Source organism: Manis pentadactyla, chromosome 14 (assembly GCF_030020395.1).
Source record: "Manis pentadactyla isolate mManPen7 chromosome 14, mManPen7.hap1, whole genome shotgun sequence".
NCBI lineage: Eukaryota > Metazoa > Chordata > Mammalia > Pholidota > Manidae > Manis > Manis pentadactyla.
Genome location: NC_080032.1, coordinates 57,636,467 through 57,660,657, shown reverse-complemented (window position 1 = coordinate 57,660,657; position 24,191 = coordinate 57,636,467). Strand labels below are relative to the sequence as shown.

Below are 24,191 nucleotides of genomic sequence, written 5' to 3'. Positions count from 1 at the left end.
TGCCTGAGGCCGTGGCCCTGAAGCCTGATGGCAAAGCCCTGCCGGCCTGGTAGCCAGATATGGGGGCTCCCCTCCCCTCCGAGAGCAGGGTGTGAGGCACTCTCCCCGATGGACACCTCTGAAAGTTGCTTTACAGTTCAGTTTGCAACTTTCTCTGTAGCTTCACATACTTTAACACTAATGTGTGCACAACTTGCTAATTAATAGAATCATTTGGATCTGAAAACATCTTGTTCTAATGGAAGACTGCAAAGCACTCTCATTAATTCACAGGGAAAATTATCCAGCTTTTCTCTTCTTTTATTTTTTCTTCCTCTTCCCAGCTTGGCTTGATGGCTGGGGAGAATTCTTCTAATTAGCCCTGTGAAAACCAACCCACCAGATCACAAAGCGCCAGTGACTGCCGTGGCGAGGGAGAGGGTGCCCCTGACTTTGCTTGCCCTGTGCAGAGGGCGGCGTGGGTGAATGCCCAAGCCCCCAACACACAGAGATGTCCAAGTCAGAGAGAGGCACGAAAGTGCCTGATGGGGGGCTCAGACATGGGGACCCTGTCACATGTGTGTCAAAGGTGGCCCGGCACATGTGGCCCAGATGTAAGGAAGGAGCCCCTGCACTTTCCTGGTGCACTTACTGTTGACAGAAGGCTTCCTCGGGACTGGGGGTGACCCGGGGCTGACTGGCTGGTAACCACCTCTCTGCCATTTGCAAATTAAAACCTGCAGCATCCCCTTTGATGAGCAGCATTCTTGGTGTGTTAGTGTTTGAGCTTATAAGGGGGTCCTTCTCCCCACAGGACAACAGGACAAGCCCACAGAACCCTGGGGTCCATGACAAGACCCATGTGCTAAGTAGGGTTTTTCATTATTTCTCTTTTTTTCCCTGAAGGGACCTGAGTAGTTTTAATGTCTTTACTGTAGTAATATATAATATCAGAAGTAGCCATTTAATCATGCTTAGGTACAGCAGCACTAATGCATTCACACTGTGCGACCACCAGCACCATCCATCTCTGAGCTCCTTCCATCTTCCCAAACTGAAATGACACACCCATCACTCACAGACCCCCTCAGCGGTGTGTGGATGGAAGGTTACAAGGCTTTTCAGATCCAGGCCCTAGGGGAGAGTGGCCTGGTCAGAACTCTGTAGGAAGAGGGGTCCACTCATGCGATCCAGAGAAGGCAGTTTGGAGCTGTTTCCTCAGCCCTTCCTGGACTCTCACCACACACGTGGATCCTGGGGTGACTCCGTTTCAGTAAAAGAAGCCCAACCTTCCCGGAATCTAAGATGCAGGCTGACCCAGGCTTACAGCACCTGGGCTGGCCAGGGGCGCTGGTAGTCCCACTGTGGGTGATAAACAAACAAGGCATTGCCTGGCTGGCCCTGGTCCACAGGAGCTTTCCCCACAGAGACTCTGCTCCAGGAGAGAAGATGTGACGCCAGGCCGTCTCTAGGATGGAGTGTCAGAAATTGGGTAGCTCCGGCTGAGTCAATGTGTCCATCCACTGGGGAGTAGTGTCTGCCAGTCCTTCATCTACATATGCCTCCAGGAGATCTGGAATTAGGCCAACCCGGAATCAGGTCCCCACACTGTCACTCACCGACCATGGGACCTTGAGCCTCGGTTTCCTCATCTGAAAAATGGGCTTGTGGTACCTCGCTGGTCAGATTGCTGAGAAGGTTGTGTGTGGCTGTGTCCATGTGGCCTCCAAGAAGGCACACGGTTCAGTAAGTGGGCGCTGACGTCCTCACTGTGGGTGCTGTCTGCTTGTGCCCATGCAGGTCTCCAGGTGGTCCTGAACTCCATCATCAAGGCCATGGTGCCCCTGCTGCATATTGCCCTGCTCGTACTGTTTGTCATCATCATCTACGCCATCATCGGCCTGGAGCTTTTCATGGGGAAGATGCACAAGACCTGCTACAGCCAGGAGGGCATAGCAGGTAAGGCAAGCCAGCGGTCGACTCTTGGCCTCCCCGCCTCACATGGCTTTCCTCCAGCTGGATACACTGCCTCCACACCACCAGCGGTGTCAGCAAGGCACCTCCGCTGAGCCAGAGGTTGGCGGGGATGGGCATTCCTTTCTTCTGGAAATTTTTGTTTTTGCTACAGTAGATCTCTGTTAAACAACTAAATGCAAGCTCTGTCCAGCACCACTAAATGCTGTTTAAATGAGCTGTGAGATTTGAGAAACATCCCCTAGCCATCCTTGAATATTTTAATTAAGAACCAGAGCTGACCTCTTGACCGTGCATCTCTCTGCTCCATCCATCCCACAGTGTTATAATGAAAAGCGCCTGCAGAAAGGCAGCCTTGCCTGCTGCCAGGGGCTCCCCATCATCACTCTGGGTTCTCCTCACCCTTTGTGGCTGGTCCTGGCTCCTCTGCTTTCAGCATCCCTGCCTCTCGCTTCATAGGCGTGACCTCTCGGCCCCTAGCCCAGCGTCAGGGGAGGCCATGGGCAGGGAGTCACCTCGCTGCCGGCAGGAGAAAGCTGAGCTCTACTGCACGACTTCACGGTCCTTGCCTTTTTGAGACCTCTTTCCACATTGCTTCCATAAATCAACATATTTAACAAGCAACGCTGGCTCATTAAACCCTCACTGAGTAGGACTAGGGTTTGGGCTTGTGGGATATGATACAAACTTCTGTCTTGGGTTACTAAAATCTCAGCCTGACCTTTAAAATAACATTTAAGCAGAAATTGACCAGGCTTTTGAACAGACATATTAAGTAATTTAACTAAAAACGTTAAAAAAAATACCCGCCCAGATGTTAGTAGGTGCCGATTTTTGCAATTTTCTTTCAAACAAGATCTTTCATCTCACTTTTTGGCACCTTAATGGAGAAAGGGGAGCATCTGTCTGAAACATTAAAGGATACTTCGTTTCTCTCTGTCAGTACTGCTTCTCATTCTTTTCAGCCCTCACTTAGAGGGGTGAGGAGAGACAGCATCTATGCCACAAGGAGTGAAAGGAATTATTCATATTCAGAAACCAGTTGGATTACCTGATCTGAATGATCTGCTTTAACTGGCAGAGTGACTGGATGTTTGCAAGGTTCCAGGTCACTGCAGCATGCCACCATCCTAAAACAAGCAAAAACTAAGACTCACACACTGTTTTTGCTTTTTTTGTCACCCTGGAGAGAATTTCCAAATTGCTTGGATCAGACGTGTATAACATAAACTCTTGTATTTAAAAAACAAAAAAAAGGGATGAAGCAGAAACTCTCTAGTATTGTAACAGGTCTTGTCTTTGGGTAAAATTCTGAGATTTCCAGCTTTGCTGAAAGGAATATCAAATAATACAGTGAATAATATTTTTTTCTTGAATTCAAGTCCCGCCTTTTGTTCAGTTCAAATCTGTAGCTAGCCCCAATCAATAAATTTGTTATTTGTGTAGCTTTGCATTCTAAGTCCTGCGTAAAGGCTGTGGTATGTCTGAATTTCAGGCAGTTGTGTTGAAATGATCAGTGACCCGTTTGGCCCAACCTCCTCAGGCAGTCACAGGGATGCTGAGGCTCAAAGACCGCCGTCCATGCAGCAAGGGGTGGTGCTCACCAACAGCATACCAAACGGAGAGAGGGAGAAGGTGAAAGTCTGCCATTGTGCCGATGGTGACAACCCGCCCTGCCACCAAATGGCTGCCCACCTCTTAGCTAAGGAGAATTGCTCCCAAAAATGCACACAGTTTTTCTCATCCGGCTGGAAAAATAGCAAAAGTGTGTTCTCTGCTGGTGGCAGGATTCTCTAGGGCCACTGCCAGCACTGGGCACCAGTTGGAAGTTGTCAGGCCTTCAGTGGCCTCGAATGGCAAGAAAATAGAAGTCATGCTAGACAAAGGGACACAGAATAGGTGCTGTCCTCTCTCCGCACTGCGTGGGACCATCAGTCCAGGAGCCAGGGTGGCATAGGATGGACACTGACAGAAATACTGCAGAGGGGAGCCAGCTCCACCCAAAAGATGACCTCACTCTGTGTGTGGAGCCAGGCGCCATGCTGGGAAGAGGGCCCAAGGACACGTGGGGCAGAGCCTTCCTCGCAACACCCCGCGGTCAGGAGCTCACTGACCTCCTCCTCTGGAACCTGCTGTCTGATGACAGTCCGGGGCCCACCCCATCACGCCGACAGGACACGATCCTGCCCTCATCAGGGCCTCTTCCGCCTGCACAGGGACAACCCTGATGAGGAGGGGGAAGTTTACAGGAATCTGGACATACTCAGTGCAGCCAAAGAGCAGAAGGAAGACGCCTACAGTCTTTGAAACCAAACCCCAGGGGATGGGGGGAGGGGCGGTTCATACCACCTTTGGAACAGCTGCTTTTTTAAAAAGTTAAGGCCCTGGACTGAATTACTCTATCTTTCTGCAAATTTAGATGATGCAAAAATGCATGTGAGCCCTTGTTGTAGTTTTTAATGGAATTTACATCAAATTCTTCTTTTCACACTTTAAGATTAGTTGTCAGACTGTGGATTTTATGTGCTTACAGAACTTAGAATACTTTGGGTTTTGAGCCATGTTTCCTATGAAATCCATAAAGAAAGCTCTGGAGCTGGCCATGTGAGCCATCATTCTGCCTCCAGGCCACCCTCCACATCCCTGGAGAGGGGGTCTCAGACCCCTGAGGCACCTGCCGGCACCCTCCTGGCTCCTCGACAGACCCATCACCATGTGCCGGGCCTGCTATTTCTGGTTGTCCCATCTGTTTGATGGTGCTCCGAGCCAGGTCACTCTGAATAGCTCTCCTAAGCACAATAATTACCCCTGAGACGGGCAAAGAATTGGTTGGCTAAAACCCAGAACTAAAATCACTTTCATGCTATTCACTCCTTCAAGCTGGGCCCTAAAAAGTGATTGCTTTTGTCTTTGGTGATTTCTCCGTGGAAGCCCTGACTGGCACTGCCCCAGGAGCTTGTGTTCTCACTGGTTTTAAGGGCATTTCTAAAATCTCTCCTGAACTTGGCCTCCATTATTTTACCACAAAGTTAATCTGGACTTTCCGAAGTGACTCTACCTCTCTTCTTTCCGTTTTAAGACGTGGGGCCCACACTGTTTTTCCTTTTCTCACCTCTTGTTCCCCCCTCATCCCTGGGACCTCATATCCCTGCAGAAAACCAGCACATTTTCACAGTCAAGCTAACTTCCCCTCACCCCCAGCTCCACATCTCAGGGACCTGCTGATCCACATGTGGGCACATTTTTTGATGTTCCCTTTAGTGCTTTTGATAAATGCCTATTGTTGCCAGATCCTCCTTATTTCTGCATTGTTCCCAAATCTTTTTATTGTTCAAGACAGATTTAAAATAGCAGAGTAGCAGATGAGCCTTTAGATAATCTCCCTTTTTCTTTTATTAATGAGATCACTTCCCCTTGATGCCATTTTTTTCTTCAACATATATTGTAAAACCCCAAAATACAGCTTCCTTCCGTGAGTACACTCAGAACTCACTTCAGCAACCTTCACTATTACCTTATTTCTGCCGATTTGGGGAGTTGAGAACACAGGGAAAGCTCTCAGCTTAGTAGTCACAGGGCAAAGGGCACAGGGCAAAGGTCAGCAGCAACTTTGTTGTACCAGAAAGCAAACCAAGAGGGAAAGAAATTCATATCTTCCCTCTGGGTTTCTCTCCTTCTCTTCCTGTCTCATCTTTCATACCATGCCTGCACTGCCTTCATGGTGACTGAACATTATCACTCTAGAAAACCATCGTTAGGACCTGTGAGAATCCAACAAAATGTTTGATCTCTTTGATCTCTTGGGTCTTGGTTTTCCAGTGTCTACACACTCAATTTTGTCGGTGCTTCTTATCCATTTTTTATGTAATCTTTAGGTTTGTGACTCACTTATCAGTTTCCCTCCTTTCATAGCCTCTCATTGTTTAAACTCACATCCAAATATCCAAAGATTTCAAAATTTCAAAAGTCACAAAAAATTAGAGAGTTCAGTCACATGACTGGATCCCACCTAGGAGCCAGACCTTGAGTCAGGACATGGTGCAGGCACTGTCCTTCCCTCCCACAGCTCAGGAACCGGGGGTGCAGACATTTACACCATGGTTGTTGCACACCACCTGAAGCACCAAGCTGGCCAGCAGCACTATTCACAACACCTCAGATGGGGAAACCACCCAAACATCCATCAGCTGATGAATGGATAAGCGGACAGTGAAATGTACTGCGCAGCAAGAAAAAGGGACAGACTTCCTGATATGTGCAGCAACACAGGTGAACCTCGAAAACATCATGCTAAGAGAAAGAAGAACAGGCACAAAAAGCCACATAGTATATGATTCCATGTATATGAAATTTTTAGAAGGCAAAGCTGCAGAGACAGGAAGCAGATCAGGTTGCTAGGGGCTGAGGTAGGAGCACGACTGGCTGCAAACTGGCACATGTAATTGTGGGGGGTGACAAGTGTTTTACAGTGGGTTGTGGTGATGGTGGCACAAGCACAGAAATTCACTAAAAATAATTGAGCTGTGCAGTCACATTGATGAAATACAAGACATGTAAACTATATTTCAATAAATCTGTTAAGAGAGAGAGAGAAAAGGAAAAAAAGCCAAGAAGACACCAGCCAGCACTTATTTTCAGCCATACTGCTCAACTCCATTCTCCTAAGAATTCCCTGTTGAGGATCATTGCTGCTCCCCTGCCTTCCTCCTGGGAGTGAGCAGTTTCAGGTGGAAGTCACAGACTAGGAAGGAGCCCGTCACCCAATAGCTGCCGTCCAGACTGTGGATGCTCGGGGCTCTGTGCTTGTCCCATACATGTGAAACAAGAGAAGAGAAGATCCCGGGTAACCTGCGCTTCTAGATGCAAAACTACCAGCAAGGTCTCCAGGGGGGCACATTTTCACTGCTGTTAGAGGCGATCCTTCGTTTGTTAGAACTGAGGCCTTTTCTGTTGGTTACTGTTACTTCCTACAAGCCCGAGACGGTGCCTTCAGCTTCACAGGCTTCTGTGGAGTGCACACTCTGGCTGTCCACAGCTGGGCCAAGACTCTGTCAGTGTTTTACCAGACGGCAGTTCCTAGGTCAGGCAAGGCTTATTTCAATTTATCAATGATCTTCACCCCAAAAATATAAACCACACTATACCTCACTGATTTTCTAGTAGCTCTTCCCGGCATATGGAATTAGCCCAACAGGTAGCCACAGTAGGTATGGCACACTGCTTCCTGAACAAGCCCTGCGGAGGGAGTCCGCTCCCATCACCCACCCCTGATCAGCGGTCCTGATCAGCGGTCGGACAGTGGTTCTCTTCTGAAGGTTTTAACGCAGAAGAGCAGAGGCGTGTGCACAGTCAGCAGCCTTGGTGCGCGAGGTTTGTGACAGAGACTGCTGCAGCCGACACTTGCCCTGACAGTCAGAATTCTTTTTACCCTTCACCTGCATGGGGCCTCCAGGGAAGCAGCTCGCGTCCCGATGAGGCACCGTGCGGTGTGTAAAGGGCCACACGTTGTCAGGATGTGGGGCCCAGTGAAGTGAAAGGGCCTTCCAATTAGTGCCGTCCTCCCTCTAACACCGGTATTCCAGTGGGGATGCCTGGAGATACTCACCACCCCAAAAGGAAAATGTGGACTTGCCGTCATATTCCAGGATATTTTCCACTCAACGCCGTTGCCTCGTGGTTGTTTTTTGATTTGCCATTTGACTGTAATGCCCATGTGTCACAACAGAATGTGAAATTGCCCTGCTGTCTTTGAAATCAATCACCGAGGTTAAAATCCATCTTACAATAGGTAGTTGGGAGTGCCGACCTTCCGAACCGACGGCAGCTGCCGCGAGTCCCCAGTCCCTTCCGCGGCTGAGGCCTCCGTGGGGGGCCCGATGAAAGCGTGCCGCCCGTCCCACCAATCCGTCCAGCGCGGCTCTCTCTGATGTCTCCCCTTCTTTCTCTGCCTGGTTCTTCCCTCTCTGCCCCCTTCTCTTCTCCCCTGCCCATTCGAGATGTCCCAGCGGAAGACGACCCTTCACCGTGCGCGCTGGAGACCGGCCATGGGCGGCAGTGCCAGAACGGCACGGTGTGCAGGCCCGGGTGGGACGGGCCCAAGCATGGCATCACCAACTTCGACAACTTTGCCTTCGCCATGCTGACCGTGTTCCAGTGCATCACCATGGAGGGCTGGACCGACGTGCTGTACTGGGTGCGTACCTGAGACAGGTGGGGCGGGGCAGGGGCCTCCCCTTTCCAACCTCCCGTGACTTTGCAGCCACATCCACACCTTGTGGAGGGCTTGATGAATGCCTTTGATTTCTTCCTGGTCTTGCCTGAGAAACAAAGCATGAAATTTTCACCCTAGTGAGTCTCTCTCTCTGCCCACCAGCCAGAGAAAAATGCCATCTTTCAGGTTGCCCTGCCATAGTGAGAAACTCTGGCCCACTGCCTGCACCCCCAGGATTGGTTGGCCAACCCTGACCCAGGATTCCATTCGACTCCTCCCCCCATTGTAGGGTTCCCTCTATTCTTATCCTTGTCCTGCCTCTGTCCCCAAAAGAAAGCTAGATGGCACAATTATTAATTTTTAGGGCTTAAATGTCAGGCCCTCTCTTCTAAAAAGAAGCCATTTGTACTGACTTGTGTAGCATTATGGCCTGCCATTATACTTTTATTTCTCATGTTAATCTTACTGTGTCATTTGGAGTCGTCCATCAGACAAACACATTGCCCTCGTTTTCACTGCTAACGAAACACTGCTGGTTTTGATGCATATCTAGAGATGCCACTTCTCAGGTGCCAGCCAGTAACAGTAAATCTGCCATTACTGTAAAGACGCCCTTTTTATTATCCAGCAGCCAACACTACTTTGCCAACCTTCAGGCTGTTGAAGTGCCAGATTTTTATACCGCCTGTCCCATAGGCAAATACATACCCCATATTTGAGCTGTCTCCATTCTGGCAGAGTCAAGTCCATTACTGGTAAAACTCCAGAAAATGTAATTCTCTGTAGTCTCCTCTCCCTGCTGCTTCAGCCTGAGGGGCAACCTGCCAGAATCCAGCGCTGTTCTCCAGCATTTGGGCAAAAAATGCTTGTTGCCAGGCTTGAAAATACCGTCTCCTCCAGAGTTTGCAAATAGTCAAATGTACTTGGCCACACTGGAAACAATCTCAGAGCCTGCTCAGGGGACAGTGTCCATGCCCTGAAGCAGGGAAGCAGGCACCTTCCCAACACAGAGCGGCCCGATAGAAAGGAGCTGCCCATGGGAGGTGTTGCTTCCTCCTGAGTCAGAGAAGTTTGGAAAAACACAGAGATAGGATACAGGGCACTGTAATTCTCCATTTTTTAAAAAATAAGATCCATGTCCTATTGATTCTAAAACCCTCGTTTTCCAGTTTTTATGTTACAGTTGCATGGTGAAACCCAGCACTGCCCTGAAATTTGTGCCTCTCTGCAAATGACAACTTGAAACTTCCTGAGTACCTGGTACCCAACAGACATTTATTGAGCATCCCTTGCATGCCGGGGGTGCTCCTAGGTACTAAGAGGGCACTCAGCACCAAGTAACATCCAGTTCAGACTGGAAAGCTCATCCAGGGAAACACTAAATCTAAGCTGCATGATGGCGGCACCACCAGAGCCCTGCCAAGAGGAGTTGCTATGCTGTGATACTTCCAAAAGAAGGCAAAGGTCAAACTGCCCCTTTCTCAAACTATAATGAAACATTTCAAGACATTTCTCAGGCCCATGCTTGATAGGAACTGGTTTTGAATAATTTTTAAGACAAGGAGAAGGTCTTGAACTTACTGTACTCAGGCAGGTTTATCTCAGTTAGCAAAGCTGATCACATCCCCAAGTGGCCCTCCCTGGTCCTTCTCCCTTCCGTGGATTCCCCTGGCCAGCCAAGGACAGAAATATCCTCCTGCAAACCGGCAGTTTCTGCCTAAAGGCCATGGAACACTTGACTGTATGAAAGGTGCTTCAGAACCTCATCTCATGAGCTTCAAACCCAGGCTTTAAGTTTCTATGGAAACAAATGCCTTCCATGGCAGCAAAGGGAGGGCAGGGTGGCAGTGGGTGAGTGGGTGTGGGGCTGAGGGGAATAGGTATAATTTATTTTGCTGATGGCCCTGATGTATATTTTTGTGATCTCCCTTCATCCCTCCTCCCGACTCGCCCAACACAAGTCACTGGTACCCCACCAGCCAGATGTGGCCCAAAGAAACTGTCACACTGACAGCCGGAGTAGGGATGAGAAGAAGCTCCGGCTGTAACCACCAATTTGCAGCAGCTGTGTTGTGCTGCCTTCCCTGGGGGGTGGGGGGTGATAGAGCTCAGGCTACGAATGGGAAAAATGTCTGCAGTGAAGGAACAATCCCGGGCTCACGGGATAGGCCCCTCCCTGATTTTCCCAGCACCTTTCTGAAATGACTGTGTGGGGGTGGGGGTGGGGGGGTGAGTGTACGTGGGTGTGCAGAGTGAGTGTGTGTACTGAAACAGAGCCTGACACTTGGGTATTCATGGTGGAAGCCCAGCGCACCTGCTTTCAGTCTCTCTAACTGCTTTGACCTTCCTATGGCCATTTCCCCCTTTCTTCCGTCCTCTTCTCTACCCCTCCTCCTTCCTCTCCCTTGAGCCTTCCTCCTTCTTGCCTCTAGACCTGTATCCCTAAACCCACAGAGTCTCAAATCTCAATGTGGGTCTAACTATAAAAAGTCCAGACTTCCCTCCAGGACATTGAATCACAAGTCCTAAAGTCGGGCCCCAGGGCGTATGTTGGAAAGACTTCCCAGATGATTCTGTGGCCTGAGCTGGAGTCTGAAAACCCCTAGAGGTCTGACCTGTGGAATCTCCAGGGTGCTGCTGAGACACCACTGGATTTCAAACTGTCTAGGGAGATAGTTTCCATGGAAACTCAGAGAGTTTCCATGTTTGAGTCTTCCATTCAAAAGAACACACTTCCCTTCAAGTCCAAGAGGCAAGTCTAGAGCAGGCAGGAGGGGGCAACCAAGATTTTCAAGTTCAGCAATGAATGGACACCCCAGGGCTGGGTTCATTTGGAACCAACAGACAGCTGGTTAGGTGTTCTTGGAGAGAGAATAGGTCACTGGGGTACTAAAGAAGCAACTGATTCAATCACTAGACACTATCTGAGATGGAAGGGAACAGGCAGAACACCCGTAACACATGGCAGGCGCCTGCCTCTTACTGCGCATGATACCAAGTCTTTTTCTTTCTCTGACATCCTTTATGACACTCCATTGCCACAATTTTGAAGAGTTAATGGACTTAAAGTAAAATAAAACTTGGTCAAGTAATACTTAAACATTTCCTCAGCTGTTAAAGCTACTCGCTGTAAACTGGGTCGAGTTTCCAACCAGCTGAACAATGTTCTTCAAACATCTCTATTACCTAGGACCCTGCTCTAGAAGTCTGCAGATGACAGGGTCACGGGTGGGGGATTCTGGGGATTTGAAAATTAAGTCAAAACTCAGGATTGGGGTGTGTTCCTTGGGAAATGGCTGCTTAAGCCAAATCTTTATATTTACTCTCACATTGTCCATACCTCCTTAAAAAATAATGGAGAGAAGCGATCAGACAAAACATGTTGGCTTTCTCTAGAAGCAGGGAAGCACCGAGGGAGGAAAGAATCCAGTGCTGTATGGCATTACTGACAGTTTCCACTTTGACTGTCTGGTTTGCTTATTTCTTTTAACCCAATATCCCTGCCCTTCTGCATGTAACGCCAGTCTGTGTGTCTGACATGGTCTCAGCATGTGCCTTCCTGAAACATAGGAGGCGGCTGAGCCAAGACGGCCTTAGGGTACTCACAGTGTAGCCAGGTCACAGCTACGCAGCATGAACACCAGCCAGTTAAGGACCTGTTCGGTGACAGCATTGTACCCAGCACCTGACGTAGCCCTGCTCACAGGGAGCAGCAACACGGCTGCTGAACGGGGTTTGGATCTCATGAAGAGCTGTGGAGGGGGAGGAGCTATTAGCGCAGCCACCTCGTGGGAATACTCCTTTCTGGCTTTCTAGGACTCAGATGCCCGAGTAATTCTTCTTCAGAGGATTCTGTTGACCCCTGCTCAGCCTAGGCCTCCCTCAGGAAAAGCACTCTAGTGTGTTGTCCTGGACTCATGCCCCCTGCACGGTCACCCTCTTCCCAACACCAGTCACTGCAGCCCCCAGGTGGCTTCTCCGTGATCAGTTCTTCCTCTAATTTACAAGCATTAGAAATTGAGTTTAAAAATGAGGTTAGAAAGAATACTTAGTGGGAAATATATAAAGGAAAGATTGTTGGAATCAGTAAATATCATCTTCTGTAGTATGTAGATTGGTTCTGGTTCAGCAGGAGGCCTTGGAATGGAAGTCCAGTGATTTAACCTTGTGTAGGTCAGTTGCCAGCTCCACGTTTTGTCTTGTCATGTCACTTACATGTCTGGACATGCTGGGAAGATATTCCTCCTAACCTCTCTCTCTCTCTCTCTCTCTCTCTCTCTCTCTCTCTCTCACACACACACACACACACACACACACACACACACACACACGCACAGGGCAGCCACTCCTCTTGATCTTGGTGCTGCTGAAATAGTCCTCGTTTATAACAAAGGTTTTGTACATTTGAACATTTGTAGATTTTACCCTATTTTTCTCCCCACTCCATCTTTTCTTCAGAAAGCCACCTCTTTCTCTACAGAATACAGAAAATGAGTCTCTGAAGGCATCATGAAGGAAGAAACAGTGGAGCTGAATTCTCAGGATGACATAATAGTTCTTTCTAAGTGAAGAGCCAAAGAAAAATCCTCAAGTAATCTAGAAGTAGCACCTTGAGCTCTATGTGATCAGAGTAGAGAAAGTGGTACATCCAGCTCAGGGCCCTGTGGTTCTTAACTTTGAATCTGCCTCATTTAGAGTGGTGCCCACTTGGTGTCCATGGACAGAGGGTCTGTTATCCAGACAGCAAGCTAGTGGTTCATGCGCACATCATGGGACAGAGTCATCATCTCTGCTGATTAGGCTTTATTCTATTCACTTCACTGGTAAAAAGAATGCATCCTTATTATTCAATAATTCCATCTAACAATCATTTATTGAGCATTTACTATGTTCTCTCGTGGGTGGGGAGAATGAGCAGAGAGAAAGGCCTGCCTTGAGGAGTTCAGGATCTAACCAAAGAGAGAGGGAACAGAAGAATCAGGACTTAGCAGTACAGGGCCATGCGCTTGTGGGCTGGGCACAGACACTTCGGTGAGGCACTGGGACTTGGCTGGACGTGAGGCCACAGGAGGAGCGAGAGAGAAGCCTCCTGCACCTGGGAAAGCAAGCCTCCCCACAACTTGGGAGGCTGGAGAGAACTGTTTTAGGTCCCCAGCCCAAGGGACCGCACGGCTGCCCCCGAGCTTCCTCACCCAAGGTGTCCGAGAGCCTGCCTGCTAGAGGTGCAGTCACAGGCATTTGGCAACCTCCGTGGTTGCCCAGGACCAGCAAGCATGCCCTCCTTTGACTGTGGGCCAGCTGCCCCTTCCAGGTGTGCATACCTGGGCCCACCACTCCACTCTCCACAGCTCATGGCCCCTACCAGGACATCAGTGCATGATCCCATCTGAGGTCAGGGATGTTTTCAAAATTGGTCAAGGAGTTAATTTTGTTGGCTTGCATTCATGTTAGGAGCCCCTGGCATCTGTCCCCAGCACAGCCCAGGCTTGTCCATGTGCCCTGAGGCAGCCACAGATTTCCACGGACAACAGCCAGCAGGTGCTGGGGGAGGAGTCAGGTGAAACCACTCAGTGGCCCGAGGGTGAGCCTCCCATGTCCGCCAGGCAGGGTGACAAAGGTCATAAGCAGCCCCATTCACCGAGCCGCCCCTGGGCCCTGGCATTCATGGCTGCCACACGCCGTGTCCTGATGACACTCTGTGCTGCACTGTGGCTTTTGTGGGTCTTCCGCTCCTGCCTTTGATGGCAAGTGACAGCCTCTCTTGGCTTCCCCTCAGACTACTTAGGCTTCCTAGATCCACAGAGCCTATGCCACGGCCCTTACAGGGGAGCAGCAGCTCATGGAAAACTCACAGAAATCAGCGAAGATCAAGAGTGGCCTTAGAGGAACGGGTCAGGCAGTGTTGCTCCTCCTATTTTTTCTTTCTGGGAAAAAGTTCATGTTGGATTTGAAGGTTTACAGTTGAGGTTCCCTCAAGGGACTAGACATTGGCTGCAGAAGGGTCTTCTGTATTTGGCACTCAACATTCCTTTGGCTCTGTCCACAGATCCTGGGAACAGCAAGGGGTGTGTTTCAGCAAAGGCTGGGGTGGTCCTGATAGGCCCTGTCCTGGAGACCCCGAGGGCTGTGTGCTGGCCCTCACAGTGCCTCTCCACGGGCCTTCATGAGCAAAATCACAAACTTCCTTTGTCATAAGCCTAAGAAGCATCTAGTTTTAACGGTTTGAGACCTATCCTTTTTTCACTCTAAATAGGAGTGTCAGCAATCTGGGTCATTTTTTTTTTAAATACGACATTATTTATTCCTTCTCTTCTTAATAGCTCCCTTCCAGCTGATCTAAGGCATCAGTCCCGTCACTCCAGGCATTGTCCTGCTCCGGAGCACCCAGCACCATGCTCCTGGCCCAGCACTCCCCAAAGTAGGTGCCTTAGAACATGAGGAGAAAGTAGGAGAGGGTGTAAGGGGTGCTTTCCTCTAGGCCGGAGCCTCACATGGCTGACAGAGCAACTGGGTCTGAGGGCCCCTTGCAGCTCATCCATCATGCTTCTGGCCTCTTACCTCCAGCTCCTCGCCTGCTATTCCCCATCCTGAACCTTTCCAAGAATTGTCCCACAGCCAAGGGGCAGAAGCAGAAACAAGGACAAGGCAAATGGGCCATCTTTGGGGCATCTGTGGGTCATGAGGTCCGAGCTGCACCCACTCAGGGTCCTCAGTGATGCTGAAAGTCACTCCCTTGTGTGTGGTACAGAGGAAAGAACAAACTCAACCAGGGCCCAAGGAGATCTCTGAGGTTCATGGGTGTACTGGCTAGTCAGAGACGTGTGGCCTGGAGGACTGTGTAGCTGGGAGGTTAGGGGCTCACAAAATTTGTGGGCCGCGAGAACCTGGTCAGGAGAGGTGTCATTTCAGGGAGGTCAGCTGCATGCCAGCCAGCCCTCCCTCCCACTCACCACCGGCCAGCAAGCGGTTACCTCCTGAGGAGGCCGAGGAGGACCTCGATCCAGGGCAGGGCGAGGGAGGTCGCTGGGAGCAGACTCCTCCGCCGCTGGGGAGGGTGCTTCTGTGGGGTGAGCGCAGGACAGTTGTGTGGGGCCACTGCCCCCGAGGGTGGGTGCACAGCCTGTGTGTGTTTCATCAGCCTTTCCTGACCTCCAAGCCTCCCCAAAGAGGAAAGAAGCACCCACTTAGGGAAGAGGGAGGGGCGTCTTCTGACCGCCATTGGCAGGATTTAGCCTGAGAGGGAAAGTGAGGGCACCCAGGGGGCTGCCTGTGACCTTGCATCCAGGTTTCATAGACGCCTCCTGGCACACACCTCCTCCCATCCCAGGGCTATTTCATCCCCACTGCGTTCACCGCGGCATGGGACACAAGGTCTACACACAGTAGGCACAGGGAATATCTGTTCCCCAAACACGGACTCTAACAGTGCCACTCAGAGTCAGGGAACGGCACTTGGCGTGCAGAACACAGTCCCCGCCAGTGACGGCTCAGCTAGCTGGCTGGCCCCCATGCCTTTCTGCTCCCTCATCTCATTCCCCCAACCCCGCCCCTTCTGGTATGGATGCCCTTTTGTTTTTCTCCTGCTGGTAGGAAGAACATTTACTGGACTTCCCTCTGCTGGTGTGGTTCCCTTGGTGGTTTGGTTCCGTCACCTTCTGGTTAAAGGAGGCCCCCAGGGTCCCTGTGATGGGAACGGGGTCTGACACACACAGACCTTTCTGCCCTGCCTCTCCCAAAAGCTGCTGTTCAGCAGGGTAATTTAATAACCACTGGGAAAATCCTCCATCCCAGAGCCAGGATGGCTCCACAGCTGTAGGTTCTATTTTTAACAATTGCCAAGTTCCTAGGAAACCCTTATTCCCACCATGGGCTCACATGGCCTCTGGCTTCCTTCCTGCCCCTGAGCTCCTGCTGCCAGCAGCCCCACGTTGCACAGCCCACCCAAGGCTGGAGGGCTGGCCATTGCTTGCTTCTCCAGCCCCCTTCAGCCTCTCCTCTCTCTGTGCTGCTTCGCTCCTACCTGCATTTACCACCTTCATTGTTGTAGCCTTTTGAATGAAATAAGCTGCCTGCCCCGCTAGCCAGGGCTTCCTGTGTATAGTGCCATGCCTAGCACATATCAAATTCATTCATTCACTCAACAAACATCTAGAGTGCCTGCCATGTGCAAGGCACTGTTCTAGGCTCTGGGGATACACTGGTGAGCAAAACAGACCCAAACTACCTGTCCTCATGGCACTAAGGTACTAGCATGGAAGGCAAACACACAATAAATGAGTAAATTATACTTAGAAAGTGATAGTGCAGTGTAAAAACTATAGCAGGGCATGTAGGAGAGGAAATGGCAATAAACTCACATTAATTGAGCTTGCTGATGCCATGGCGAAGTGGACACAGGCTGGGATCTCTTCCCTTCCTCAACTCACCAACGATCCCAAGCCCTCAACATGGTGTCTACACCCTGCGCTATGATGACATCTGACAGATCCCTCCAGCCAAAATACAGTGACCCCAGATAAGCATTCATTAATCTGGAAAGAACAGACTGCAGTGTAATATTTCAAAGCAGTCTGCCTAGGTAGATCTCTGAGTACTTCTCAGTCTTTATGCACAGCACACAGAGGACATTATGTTTGTGCAGCAAACTTAGGTATAATGGATAAGATCTCTCAGCCTGCTGAACCCTGAGGGCTGAGGACGGGCCTATCCCAGCATACCTGTAACTCACCTGAGGCTCCTCACAGTGGCCAGCCAACTGCAGCATGCTTTAGGATCAGGTGATGCACCTGTGGAGCTGTCAGGCTCTCTGAGTTCTTGGGAAGGCCCAAGAATCTGCTTTGCTAACAGTCCTCCTGGGTGATCATGAGGCTGGAGGCCTTCAGAATCACTTTCTGGAGCTCTGTTGGGCAGCATAGCAGAGGCAGGTTGTCAGTCGCGGTGTTGGTCATGTAGGTGAAGCTGGGAGCCAGGGAGAGAATGATGTCATTGGTGGCCCTCAGCCTTGGCATACATCAGATCACCTGCAGGGCCGGCTACAGCACGGATTGCTGGGCAGCCCCCGAGTCTCCCCTGGGGCCCAAATAGGTGCATTTCTCAGCAAGCTCCCAGGCAACGTGGATGCTGAGGTCCCCAGGACCGCCTCCTGAGGACCATGGAGGCAAACCACTCAGGAGGCGTGTGTGCTTCGGAAATCGCATTCCTAGGCACTAACCTCACTGGGACAAAGTCGGGGCTCATTTCAGGAAGACAAGGCTAACCCTTGTTAGTTTAGCCAGAAAGCATCAGAATAAATAGATTTGAGAAACTAAATCAGAATACAATTCCCCTAAGAGAATGCTGCTCTGTGACCTACATCATCTTCACGGTCACCTGGTTGCCAGTCATGCGCTGTTTTTTAACAAATGATGCTTGGGGCCAGAAGGTAGAGGGGCTGGTCTGCACATGCCCATTTCTGTCCACCATGGCCAATTCAGGCTACCATGGTGATGTTGCTGCACGTGGAGCTGGGAGAGGCAAATGGCAGGTCTCAAGGCCCGCAGGGGCCATCTGGGCACACCCCTGCCTCCAGCTACTCGTGTGCGGCCTCGCATGGAGGGCCTCCGTCAGCCAACTAGGTGCAGGTCAGGTCCCAGGTGAAGGGCCCTTTCCATCTGGTCTGTGCTTGCTGACAGGGAACTGTTCTCTGAATACTGATCCACTGTAACCGTCCTCCCTGGCCTGCAGCCCAGACGCTGTGAAGCCCTGGAGTCTCACCCCAAGGGGCTGGGCCCCAAGTTAGGCCTCCTTCCCACAGGTGCTCTCGGGCTCTGGACTCCGACTCTGCCAGTGAGGGCAGAGGTGCTCTGACACCGAGGTCAGGGGGCTTGGGGTCCAGAGGAAGATTAAATGGCACATAGACCCAATTGAGCTAAAGTCGTCCCAGGCTGAAGAAATCATGTTTTGAGGTGACCCATCTTCTGAGACAAGTGAATAGAAAACACTGGAGAAATTTTTCTGTTCCAGGAAATAAAACAAGAGAGAGAGCCAGAAAAGATTCCTGTTGAGGCAGAGCCTACAGACCCAGGTCAGGGACAGTATCTTGAATGGAGATGATGCCAGGCCCACAGTGGGCCCTCACCACGTTGACAAAGGCCAAGTTAAGCCCGCTGTGTCTGCTCCAGATTCTGTTCACACCCTTTCCGCCTCCTCCTCGCTTTAACTCAATTCTGCTTTTCTCTTTCCTGACTTCCCTCCATCTTTCCAGATGCAGGACGCCATGGGCTATGAGTTACCCTGGGTGTATTTTGTCAGTCTGGTCATCTTTGGATCCTTTTTCGTTCTAAATCTGGTTCTCGGTGTGCTGAGCGGGTAAGCTGATGTTTCTGTGTCCTCTTTACGATGCAGCCGAGCAAGGTCCCAGGTTCCACTACATCCATCGCCAGGATCCTCAGGGACGGGACCCTAACAGGCCCAGGAAAAACAGAAAAAGAAAGGCTCCATCACACCACAAATTGAGACCCACCGGCTGGGCAGGCTGTTTGGCCTCTGGTTTGCACTAGAGGGTCCCTGGGTCCTGGCGCTGTTTGGGCCGGTGTCTGGGAGCCGGTGGTGACCACCTGGCAGTGCTCGGCTGCGGAGCGCACCTCACTAACTATCATTCCGTTCTTCCAGGTCAATGATGCCGTAGGAAGGGACTGGCCCTGGATCTATTTTGTTACACTAATCATCATAGGGTCATTTTTTGTACTTAACTTGGTTCTCGGTGTTCTTAGCGGGTAAGCAGGACCAAGGAAAAAGGTCTTGATTTTTCCATTTATTTTATTTCCTCTTTCTGCTATTTACTCCTGGCTTTATTCTTTTTCTGGGTCTGATGACCCTGGGAGAAGAGGCCACCTCAGGAGCCTTGAAGTGAATATCCTTGGCCTGGCTGGGTGGAGGGTCAGATGTACAAGGGTTAAGCTATCGGCTTGGGCTTCGCCCAGAGAGACCTGGGCTCGCCTGCCTTCCGCCAGCTCCTCCGAGCCCCCCACTCCAAAGGGCTGCTCAGGCAGGCAGGAGCTCTTCTAGTACCTGAGGAGTAGCATGCGGAGGCCCTTGAGGAGGGGGTCTGGCAGCAGGACCTGGAGCAAAGCGTCGCAGACGGTGTGCCCTCAGTGCATGCGCCCCCCTTGCATAGAGCCTCCCCTGATCTCTGGAGCTGCTCACGGTTTGTGGCTGGCTGAAGTAAAGATTTCAGACAGCAATTATTCAGTGTTGAACAGGCTGGAGTGATAAGAGCTTAATTTAAAATGTAAACACGCGAATTCAGATGAAAAATAGACTTCTCTTTGGTTTTGACTCAAAGACTGAGCAGTCCATGTCTGGCGTCCCCTTTCCTGAATGGAAAGGTCACTTATCTATTTAAAGCCATAGATCATTTGAGAATAGAGGAGATGAAATATACTTTCCTTCAGGTTTATCTACTTGGGTACAAGCATAAAATTCACCTAATTTCAGCCTCTTCTCAGATGAAGTTAAAGAGTGGCCAAAGTAGCATATGATTGGGTCCAGTGGCCCTGGGGGGCCACCTTTATGCCACGAGACTCACTGGGTTTTTCCCAAGGGCACACCAGCCATGCCAAGGCCTAACACCTAAATGCTCCTGGTGACCTGCTCACGGGTGACACACTCTCCCATCTTTGCTACATGGGTGGGGGTGGGGGGTGAATATATTTCTGTTCTGCTCACAATAGGTTAGCTGCTTTGAATAGCCTTTTCCAGACCTAGACATTAAAGCGTGGAGAAATCCAGGCATAGGAGAAGATTGCTCTTTGTTTTACTCAGTGCATAAACCAGAACCCCACCTCCTGCCGCAGCCTGATAAGGCAGGAGTGTCGGGCTTAGTCTTTAGAATTGGGTTAAGGGCAGAAGCTGCTTCCATGCTCAGCCCTTCCCAGGGTGGGTCTCCTGTCAGAGACCTTGAGGACATCGTGCCTTTTGCCAGGTAAGGCCACACAGGATGTCAGAGTCTTCCATCCAGTGCAAAAGGATGAGCAGGTCAGCCTAAGCCCCTTAGCTGTCCGGAGGGAGGACAGGTTTTCACTTTTTGGTTCCAACACGAGAAAATGGCCTTGTGTGTATGTGTGAATCACCAAGGAGAGCAATGAAAAAAATCGACCCCATAAACACCACTCCAGCCAGAAATTTGGATGTCCCAGCTCTGCCCTTGCCGGGCACAGAATGCTGAGCAATTTCACCTTTTCTAACTTCAGCTACCCATCTGGAAAAATGGAGGTAACAATACCAGCTCATAGGTTGTTGTGATGACAGAATGAGACCATTTATATAAAATACTTAGCATATACTAAGTACTCAAAAATAGTGCTATCATTACAATGATCATTGTTTATTGATGCCTATCATATCTGGAATTATTGGCTAGAATCATCAAACGTTAGAACTACTCCAACCTTTTCCATTCAAAGATGAGGAAAGTGAGCCCATAGCTCGTAAGAGACCTGTATGATGTCCCTTCCCTGGTAAATATCAGAGCCAGATGTCAGCCAGGCCCCCATGTCCCAATGACTGCCAGCTGCATGTACATTGAATGAGCATGAACACAGACCATGAGCCATAACTTCGACCCTGTAAGAAAATGTGATTGCACTTTCTTCCCATAGAAATTAGGAGAAAATCTAAGCCAGTGAAATTCCCCCAGGAATCTGAAGTGGAGAGTGAGTCGGTTCCCCCCATTAAGCAGAGGGTCTGCCCACCGTCATCTTGGCCCTACTGGAAAAGTTATCTGCCTGGTCCTATCAAAGCAGAGAACTCAAACGGCAGCAGCTGTTGAAGCCAGAGAACATCTCTTTGAAGACCACATCCTGGCTTGACTCCGCCCCAGTGAAGTGGACTGCGTGGCAACACCCAGCCCAAAGCCCGGCAGGCTGCAGCACAGAACGGACGTTGACCCTGCCCTGGAGCGCTAAGGTTTCCCCACCTCTGAGCCCGTGTGTCCTCTGGCCCGCCTGTCAATCTCTCCTGAGGACTGTCCCCAGCACCTGCTCCCTAACCCATTCCCAGGCAGCGGTCCACTCCTCCCAGATCCAGAACTGCTGACAGAACATCTCCTGGGGCCCCTGGGCCCTCCTCTGCTGGGACAAAGGAGTGTCTGTGCTCAGGCACCCCCCTTCCTGGTTTACAGAGCTCTCTCCTAATCTGTCCAGGGTGCTGGCCACTGTGGATGGGCTGCCCAGGGTCCAGGACAAATCCTGGAAGCAAGACCCTAGTGGCTGACCACTTAATGGCACAGATTCAGTTTGAGTCTACATCTTGATTGGTCAGGACAATGTAATAGTCACTGTGAGGCACAGAGAAACACCTCCTCGCTCATCCATCAGACTTCTCATTCAGCCAGCCTTCCAGAATCACTCAAAAAAAGCCTCAGAGCTCCGTGGAAGTCGCCGTCAGTGACAGCACTCAGAGTACCGGCATTCTTCATGACCAGCTCTGTGCTCAGAGCTTTACTGGATTGCTCACTGAATGCTCACAACAACCGTACAGGCTGGGCACCAGTCACATCTCCAGTTTAGAGAAGCATAGTGAGATTCAGAGCAGAAAACTACCTGAGCTTTTAACAGGTGGAAAGCGGAGGATCCGGGATTAAAGCCAAGCACTGGGAACCCGCAGCCTCTGTCCTGACCTCCACACTGTCCCCAAGCCCATTAGACTGGTTAATCCCACGTTCCTAAATTATAGTCAATAAATGAGAAGGGAGGAAGCTGTGGTGCGGAAGGGGAGGAGCAGGCAGGCAGGAGCAGTCCACAGGCAGGCTCTGGGCTCAGCCAGGAGGGCCTGCAGAGCTCACAGCCACAGGGCCATGCAGGGCAGGGCTGCTTACCACAGGGGCTGGCAGCCCTGGGGATGTTAACAGTCTGTGAGAGAGAAGAGAGCCCCCACTCGAGGGGACTACAGTCACAGAGCATTCTAGAACTGCGGGGCTTGGGGAGGTGCTGAAACCCTATGTCTATTGATTAAGGACAGTATTATTTTACAGTCTAGCACAGTAACTCATCCCTATGAACTATGCCCTTCAGTTACCAAGGGAAGGTTAAGCTGTGCTTGGAGTGTTCTGCTTATGACAGTAGAAGGGAATCTGACACTGTGAAGCTTGCACATGAAGGATAGAGATTAAGAGATTTTGGTCATCGGGGGGTGGGCATCCTTTCCCTGGAATAGGCGCATAGCCAGAACACTTATTCCTGACAAGGCCAAATACAGTGAGCGTGAAGAATATACATCTCATGGACTTTTTCAAAATGTTTTCATGTTCTAAAGGATCTGTTGATCTTCACAAGCCACGGACTGGTATTAGTATTCTTATCTAAGAATCAGAACATATTTACTTTCCTTCCAGAAACCTCAGTCTCCAGCCTACTAGAACTGAAATAGTGACAATTGGAATTAAAATTAGTGACACCAGTGACAGTGAGATTCTTGAAACTGCACTGAGCTGCAGAATCTAGCTACTTTCTGCTTCCAAGTAACTGCAAGCAGGGGCTTCAAACACATGCCACAGTCGACGAGGGGCGCAGGAACTCTTCAATGGTCATCCAGTCCTTTCCCACTGGGGGGTGGGCGTGTCTCTCTCTCCAAAAAGCAGGGAGCCTGGTGGGCAGGCATCTTACAGCACAAAAGCACACATGGACTAAGACACAACATCCAGGTCCACGGATGGAGGAGAAATGCCAGTACGTGCATGCTTTGTGAGCATGAGCCGATCCGTTGGCCAGCCCCTGTGGTAAGCAGCCCTGCCCTGCACGGCCCTGGGGTGGGGGCTCTGCAGGCCCTCCTGGCTGAGCCCGGAGCCTGCCTGCGAACTGCTCCTGCCCTTCTGCACCACAGCTTCTGCTCTTCCCTTCTCATTTATTGACTATAATTTAGGAACATGGGATTAACCAGTCTAATGGGCTTGGGGACAGTAAACATGGAGGTCAGGACAGAGGCTGCGGGTTCCCAGTGCTTGGCTTTAATCCTGGATCCTCCGCTTTCCACCTGTTGGAGCAGCGTGTGCAGATTCCCTCAGCATGAACACCGAACTAGCAAATGGGAGCCGCGGCCCCCACGAGAGGTAGTTAGGTCTCTGCAAGCCTCTGGTCTCAACCTTCAGTCAGCCTGTCCATACATGACCTTGCTTTGTGTGTCTGTTTAAAGACATCTTCTTTGATATATATTGTTGAGTCTTTAATATTGAGCTTCTAGCCAACAGCATCTGACTTGTGCCTGAGCAAAGCTTATCTCCTATGCTCACATCTTCCAGAAGGCACATCACAGCCTCCTTGCACCTGCTATCAGGGCTGCAGCACTCTGAACGGGGGCATTTCTAACAAAAAAATTGTCAAGAAAAAGCACAAAAATGTGAAAAATGTGGCACGAAAGAGGTGAAAAGGACACTTGCTCACAGTCTGGGAGCTGAAGCCAGAAGGCAGAGCAGTGCCTCGTTTGGCCTTGGCCAGAGCATCACCCATTTTTTGCCATTCGGTGCATGCCTGGGAATGGCTACAAAGGCCATTCTCAATACACGAGTATTGATTTGGGGTCACACGTACATGTTAGCAAGCAGGCAAATTCGCAAATATGGAACCTGAGTAATGAGAACTGACCATATGGATTATCTTAGGGCCTGGGACCTGGCCACCTGCACTGACGGACTCCCGTGCACCTCCTGCTACAGGCTTTACTTCACTGAGTGCCAGCCTCTGGCTCTCCATTCCACCCCCCAGTCCTCACATTGGCCGTTGCTGGCAAGGCTCACACTCCTGCTCATGACGAATCCCATGTCTGTGACCGATCGTCTAGTCGGCTGCACTCCCTGGGCCCAGCACAGCCCATCAGGCTGGGGCTGCATGTCTTCATTAGCTCAGTCCCCAGAGCAGGCACGTGGCTGGCATCCAGGTGAGGTGGTAAAGAGAGCCACACACTGCCAGCCAGCCAATCCCTTGCTGCCTGGGGTCTGGAGAGGGAGCCCTTGGCTCACAGGCCACCCAGCTACAAGCCTGTCATGCCCCCTCTC

The 24,191-nt window shown here is 50.6% G+C and overlaps 1 protein-coding gene across 24 annotated transcripts in view; it reads left to right on the top strand.

Moving 5' to 3' along the window:
* The window catches only part of CACNA1C (calcium voltage-gated channel subunit alpha1 C), a 671,070-nt gene that overhangs the window by 469,107 nt on the left and 177,772 nt on the right, over window positions 1–24,191 (top strand). For 13 of the 24 annotated variants that reach the window (XM_036906989.2, XM_036907000.2, XM_036907061.2 and 10 more), the window contains exons 6-8: window positions 1,780–1,938; window positions 7,950–8,146; window positions 18,815–18,918. In XM_036906989.2, the coding sequence (XP_036762884.2) occupies window positions 1,780–1,938; window positions 7,950–8,146; window positions 18,815–18,918 (460 nt within the window). Of the gene's footprint in view, window positions 1–1,779; window positions 1,939–7,949; window positions 8,147–18,407; window positions 18,512–18,814; window positions 18,919–24,191 lie in introns of all 24 variants that reach the window. The other 11 variants (XM_036907039.2, XM_036906984.2, XM_036907031.2 and 8 more) reach the window with 1 other exon arrangement.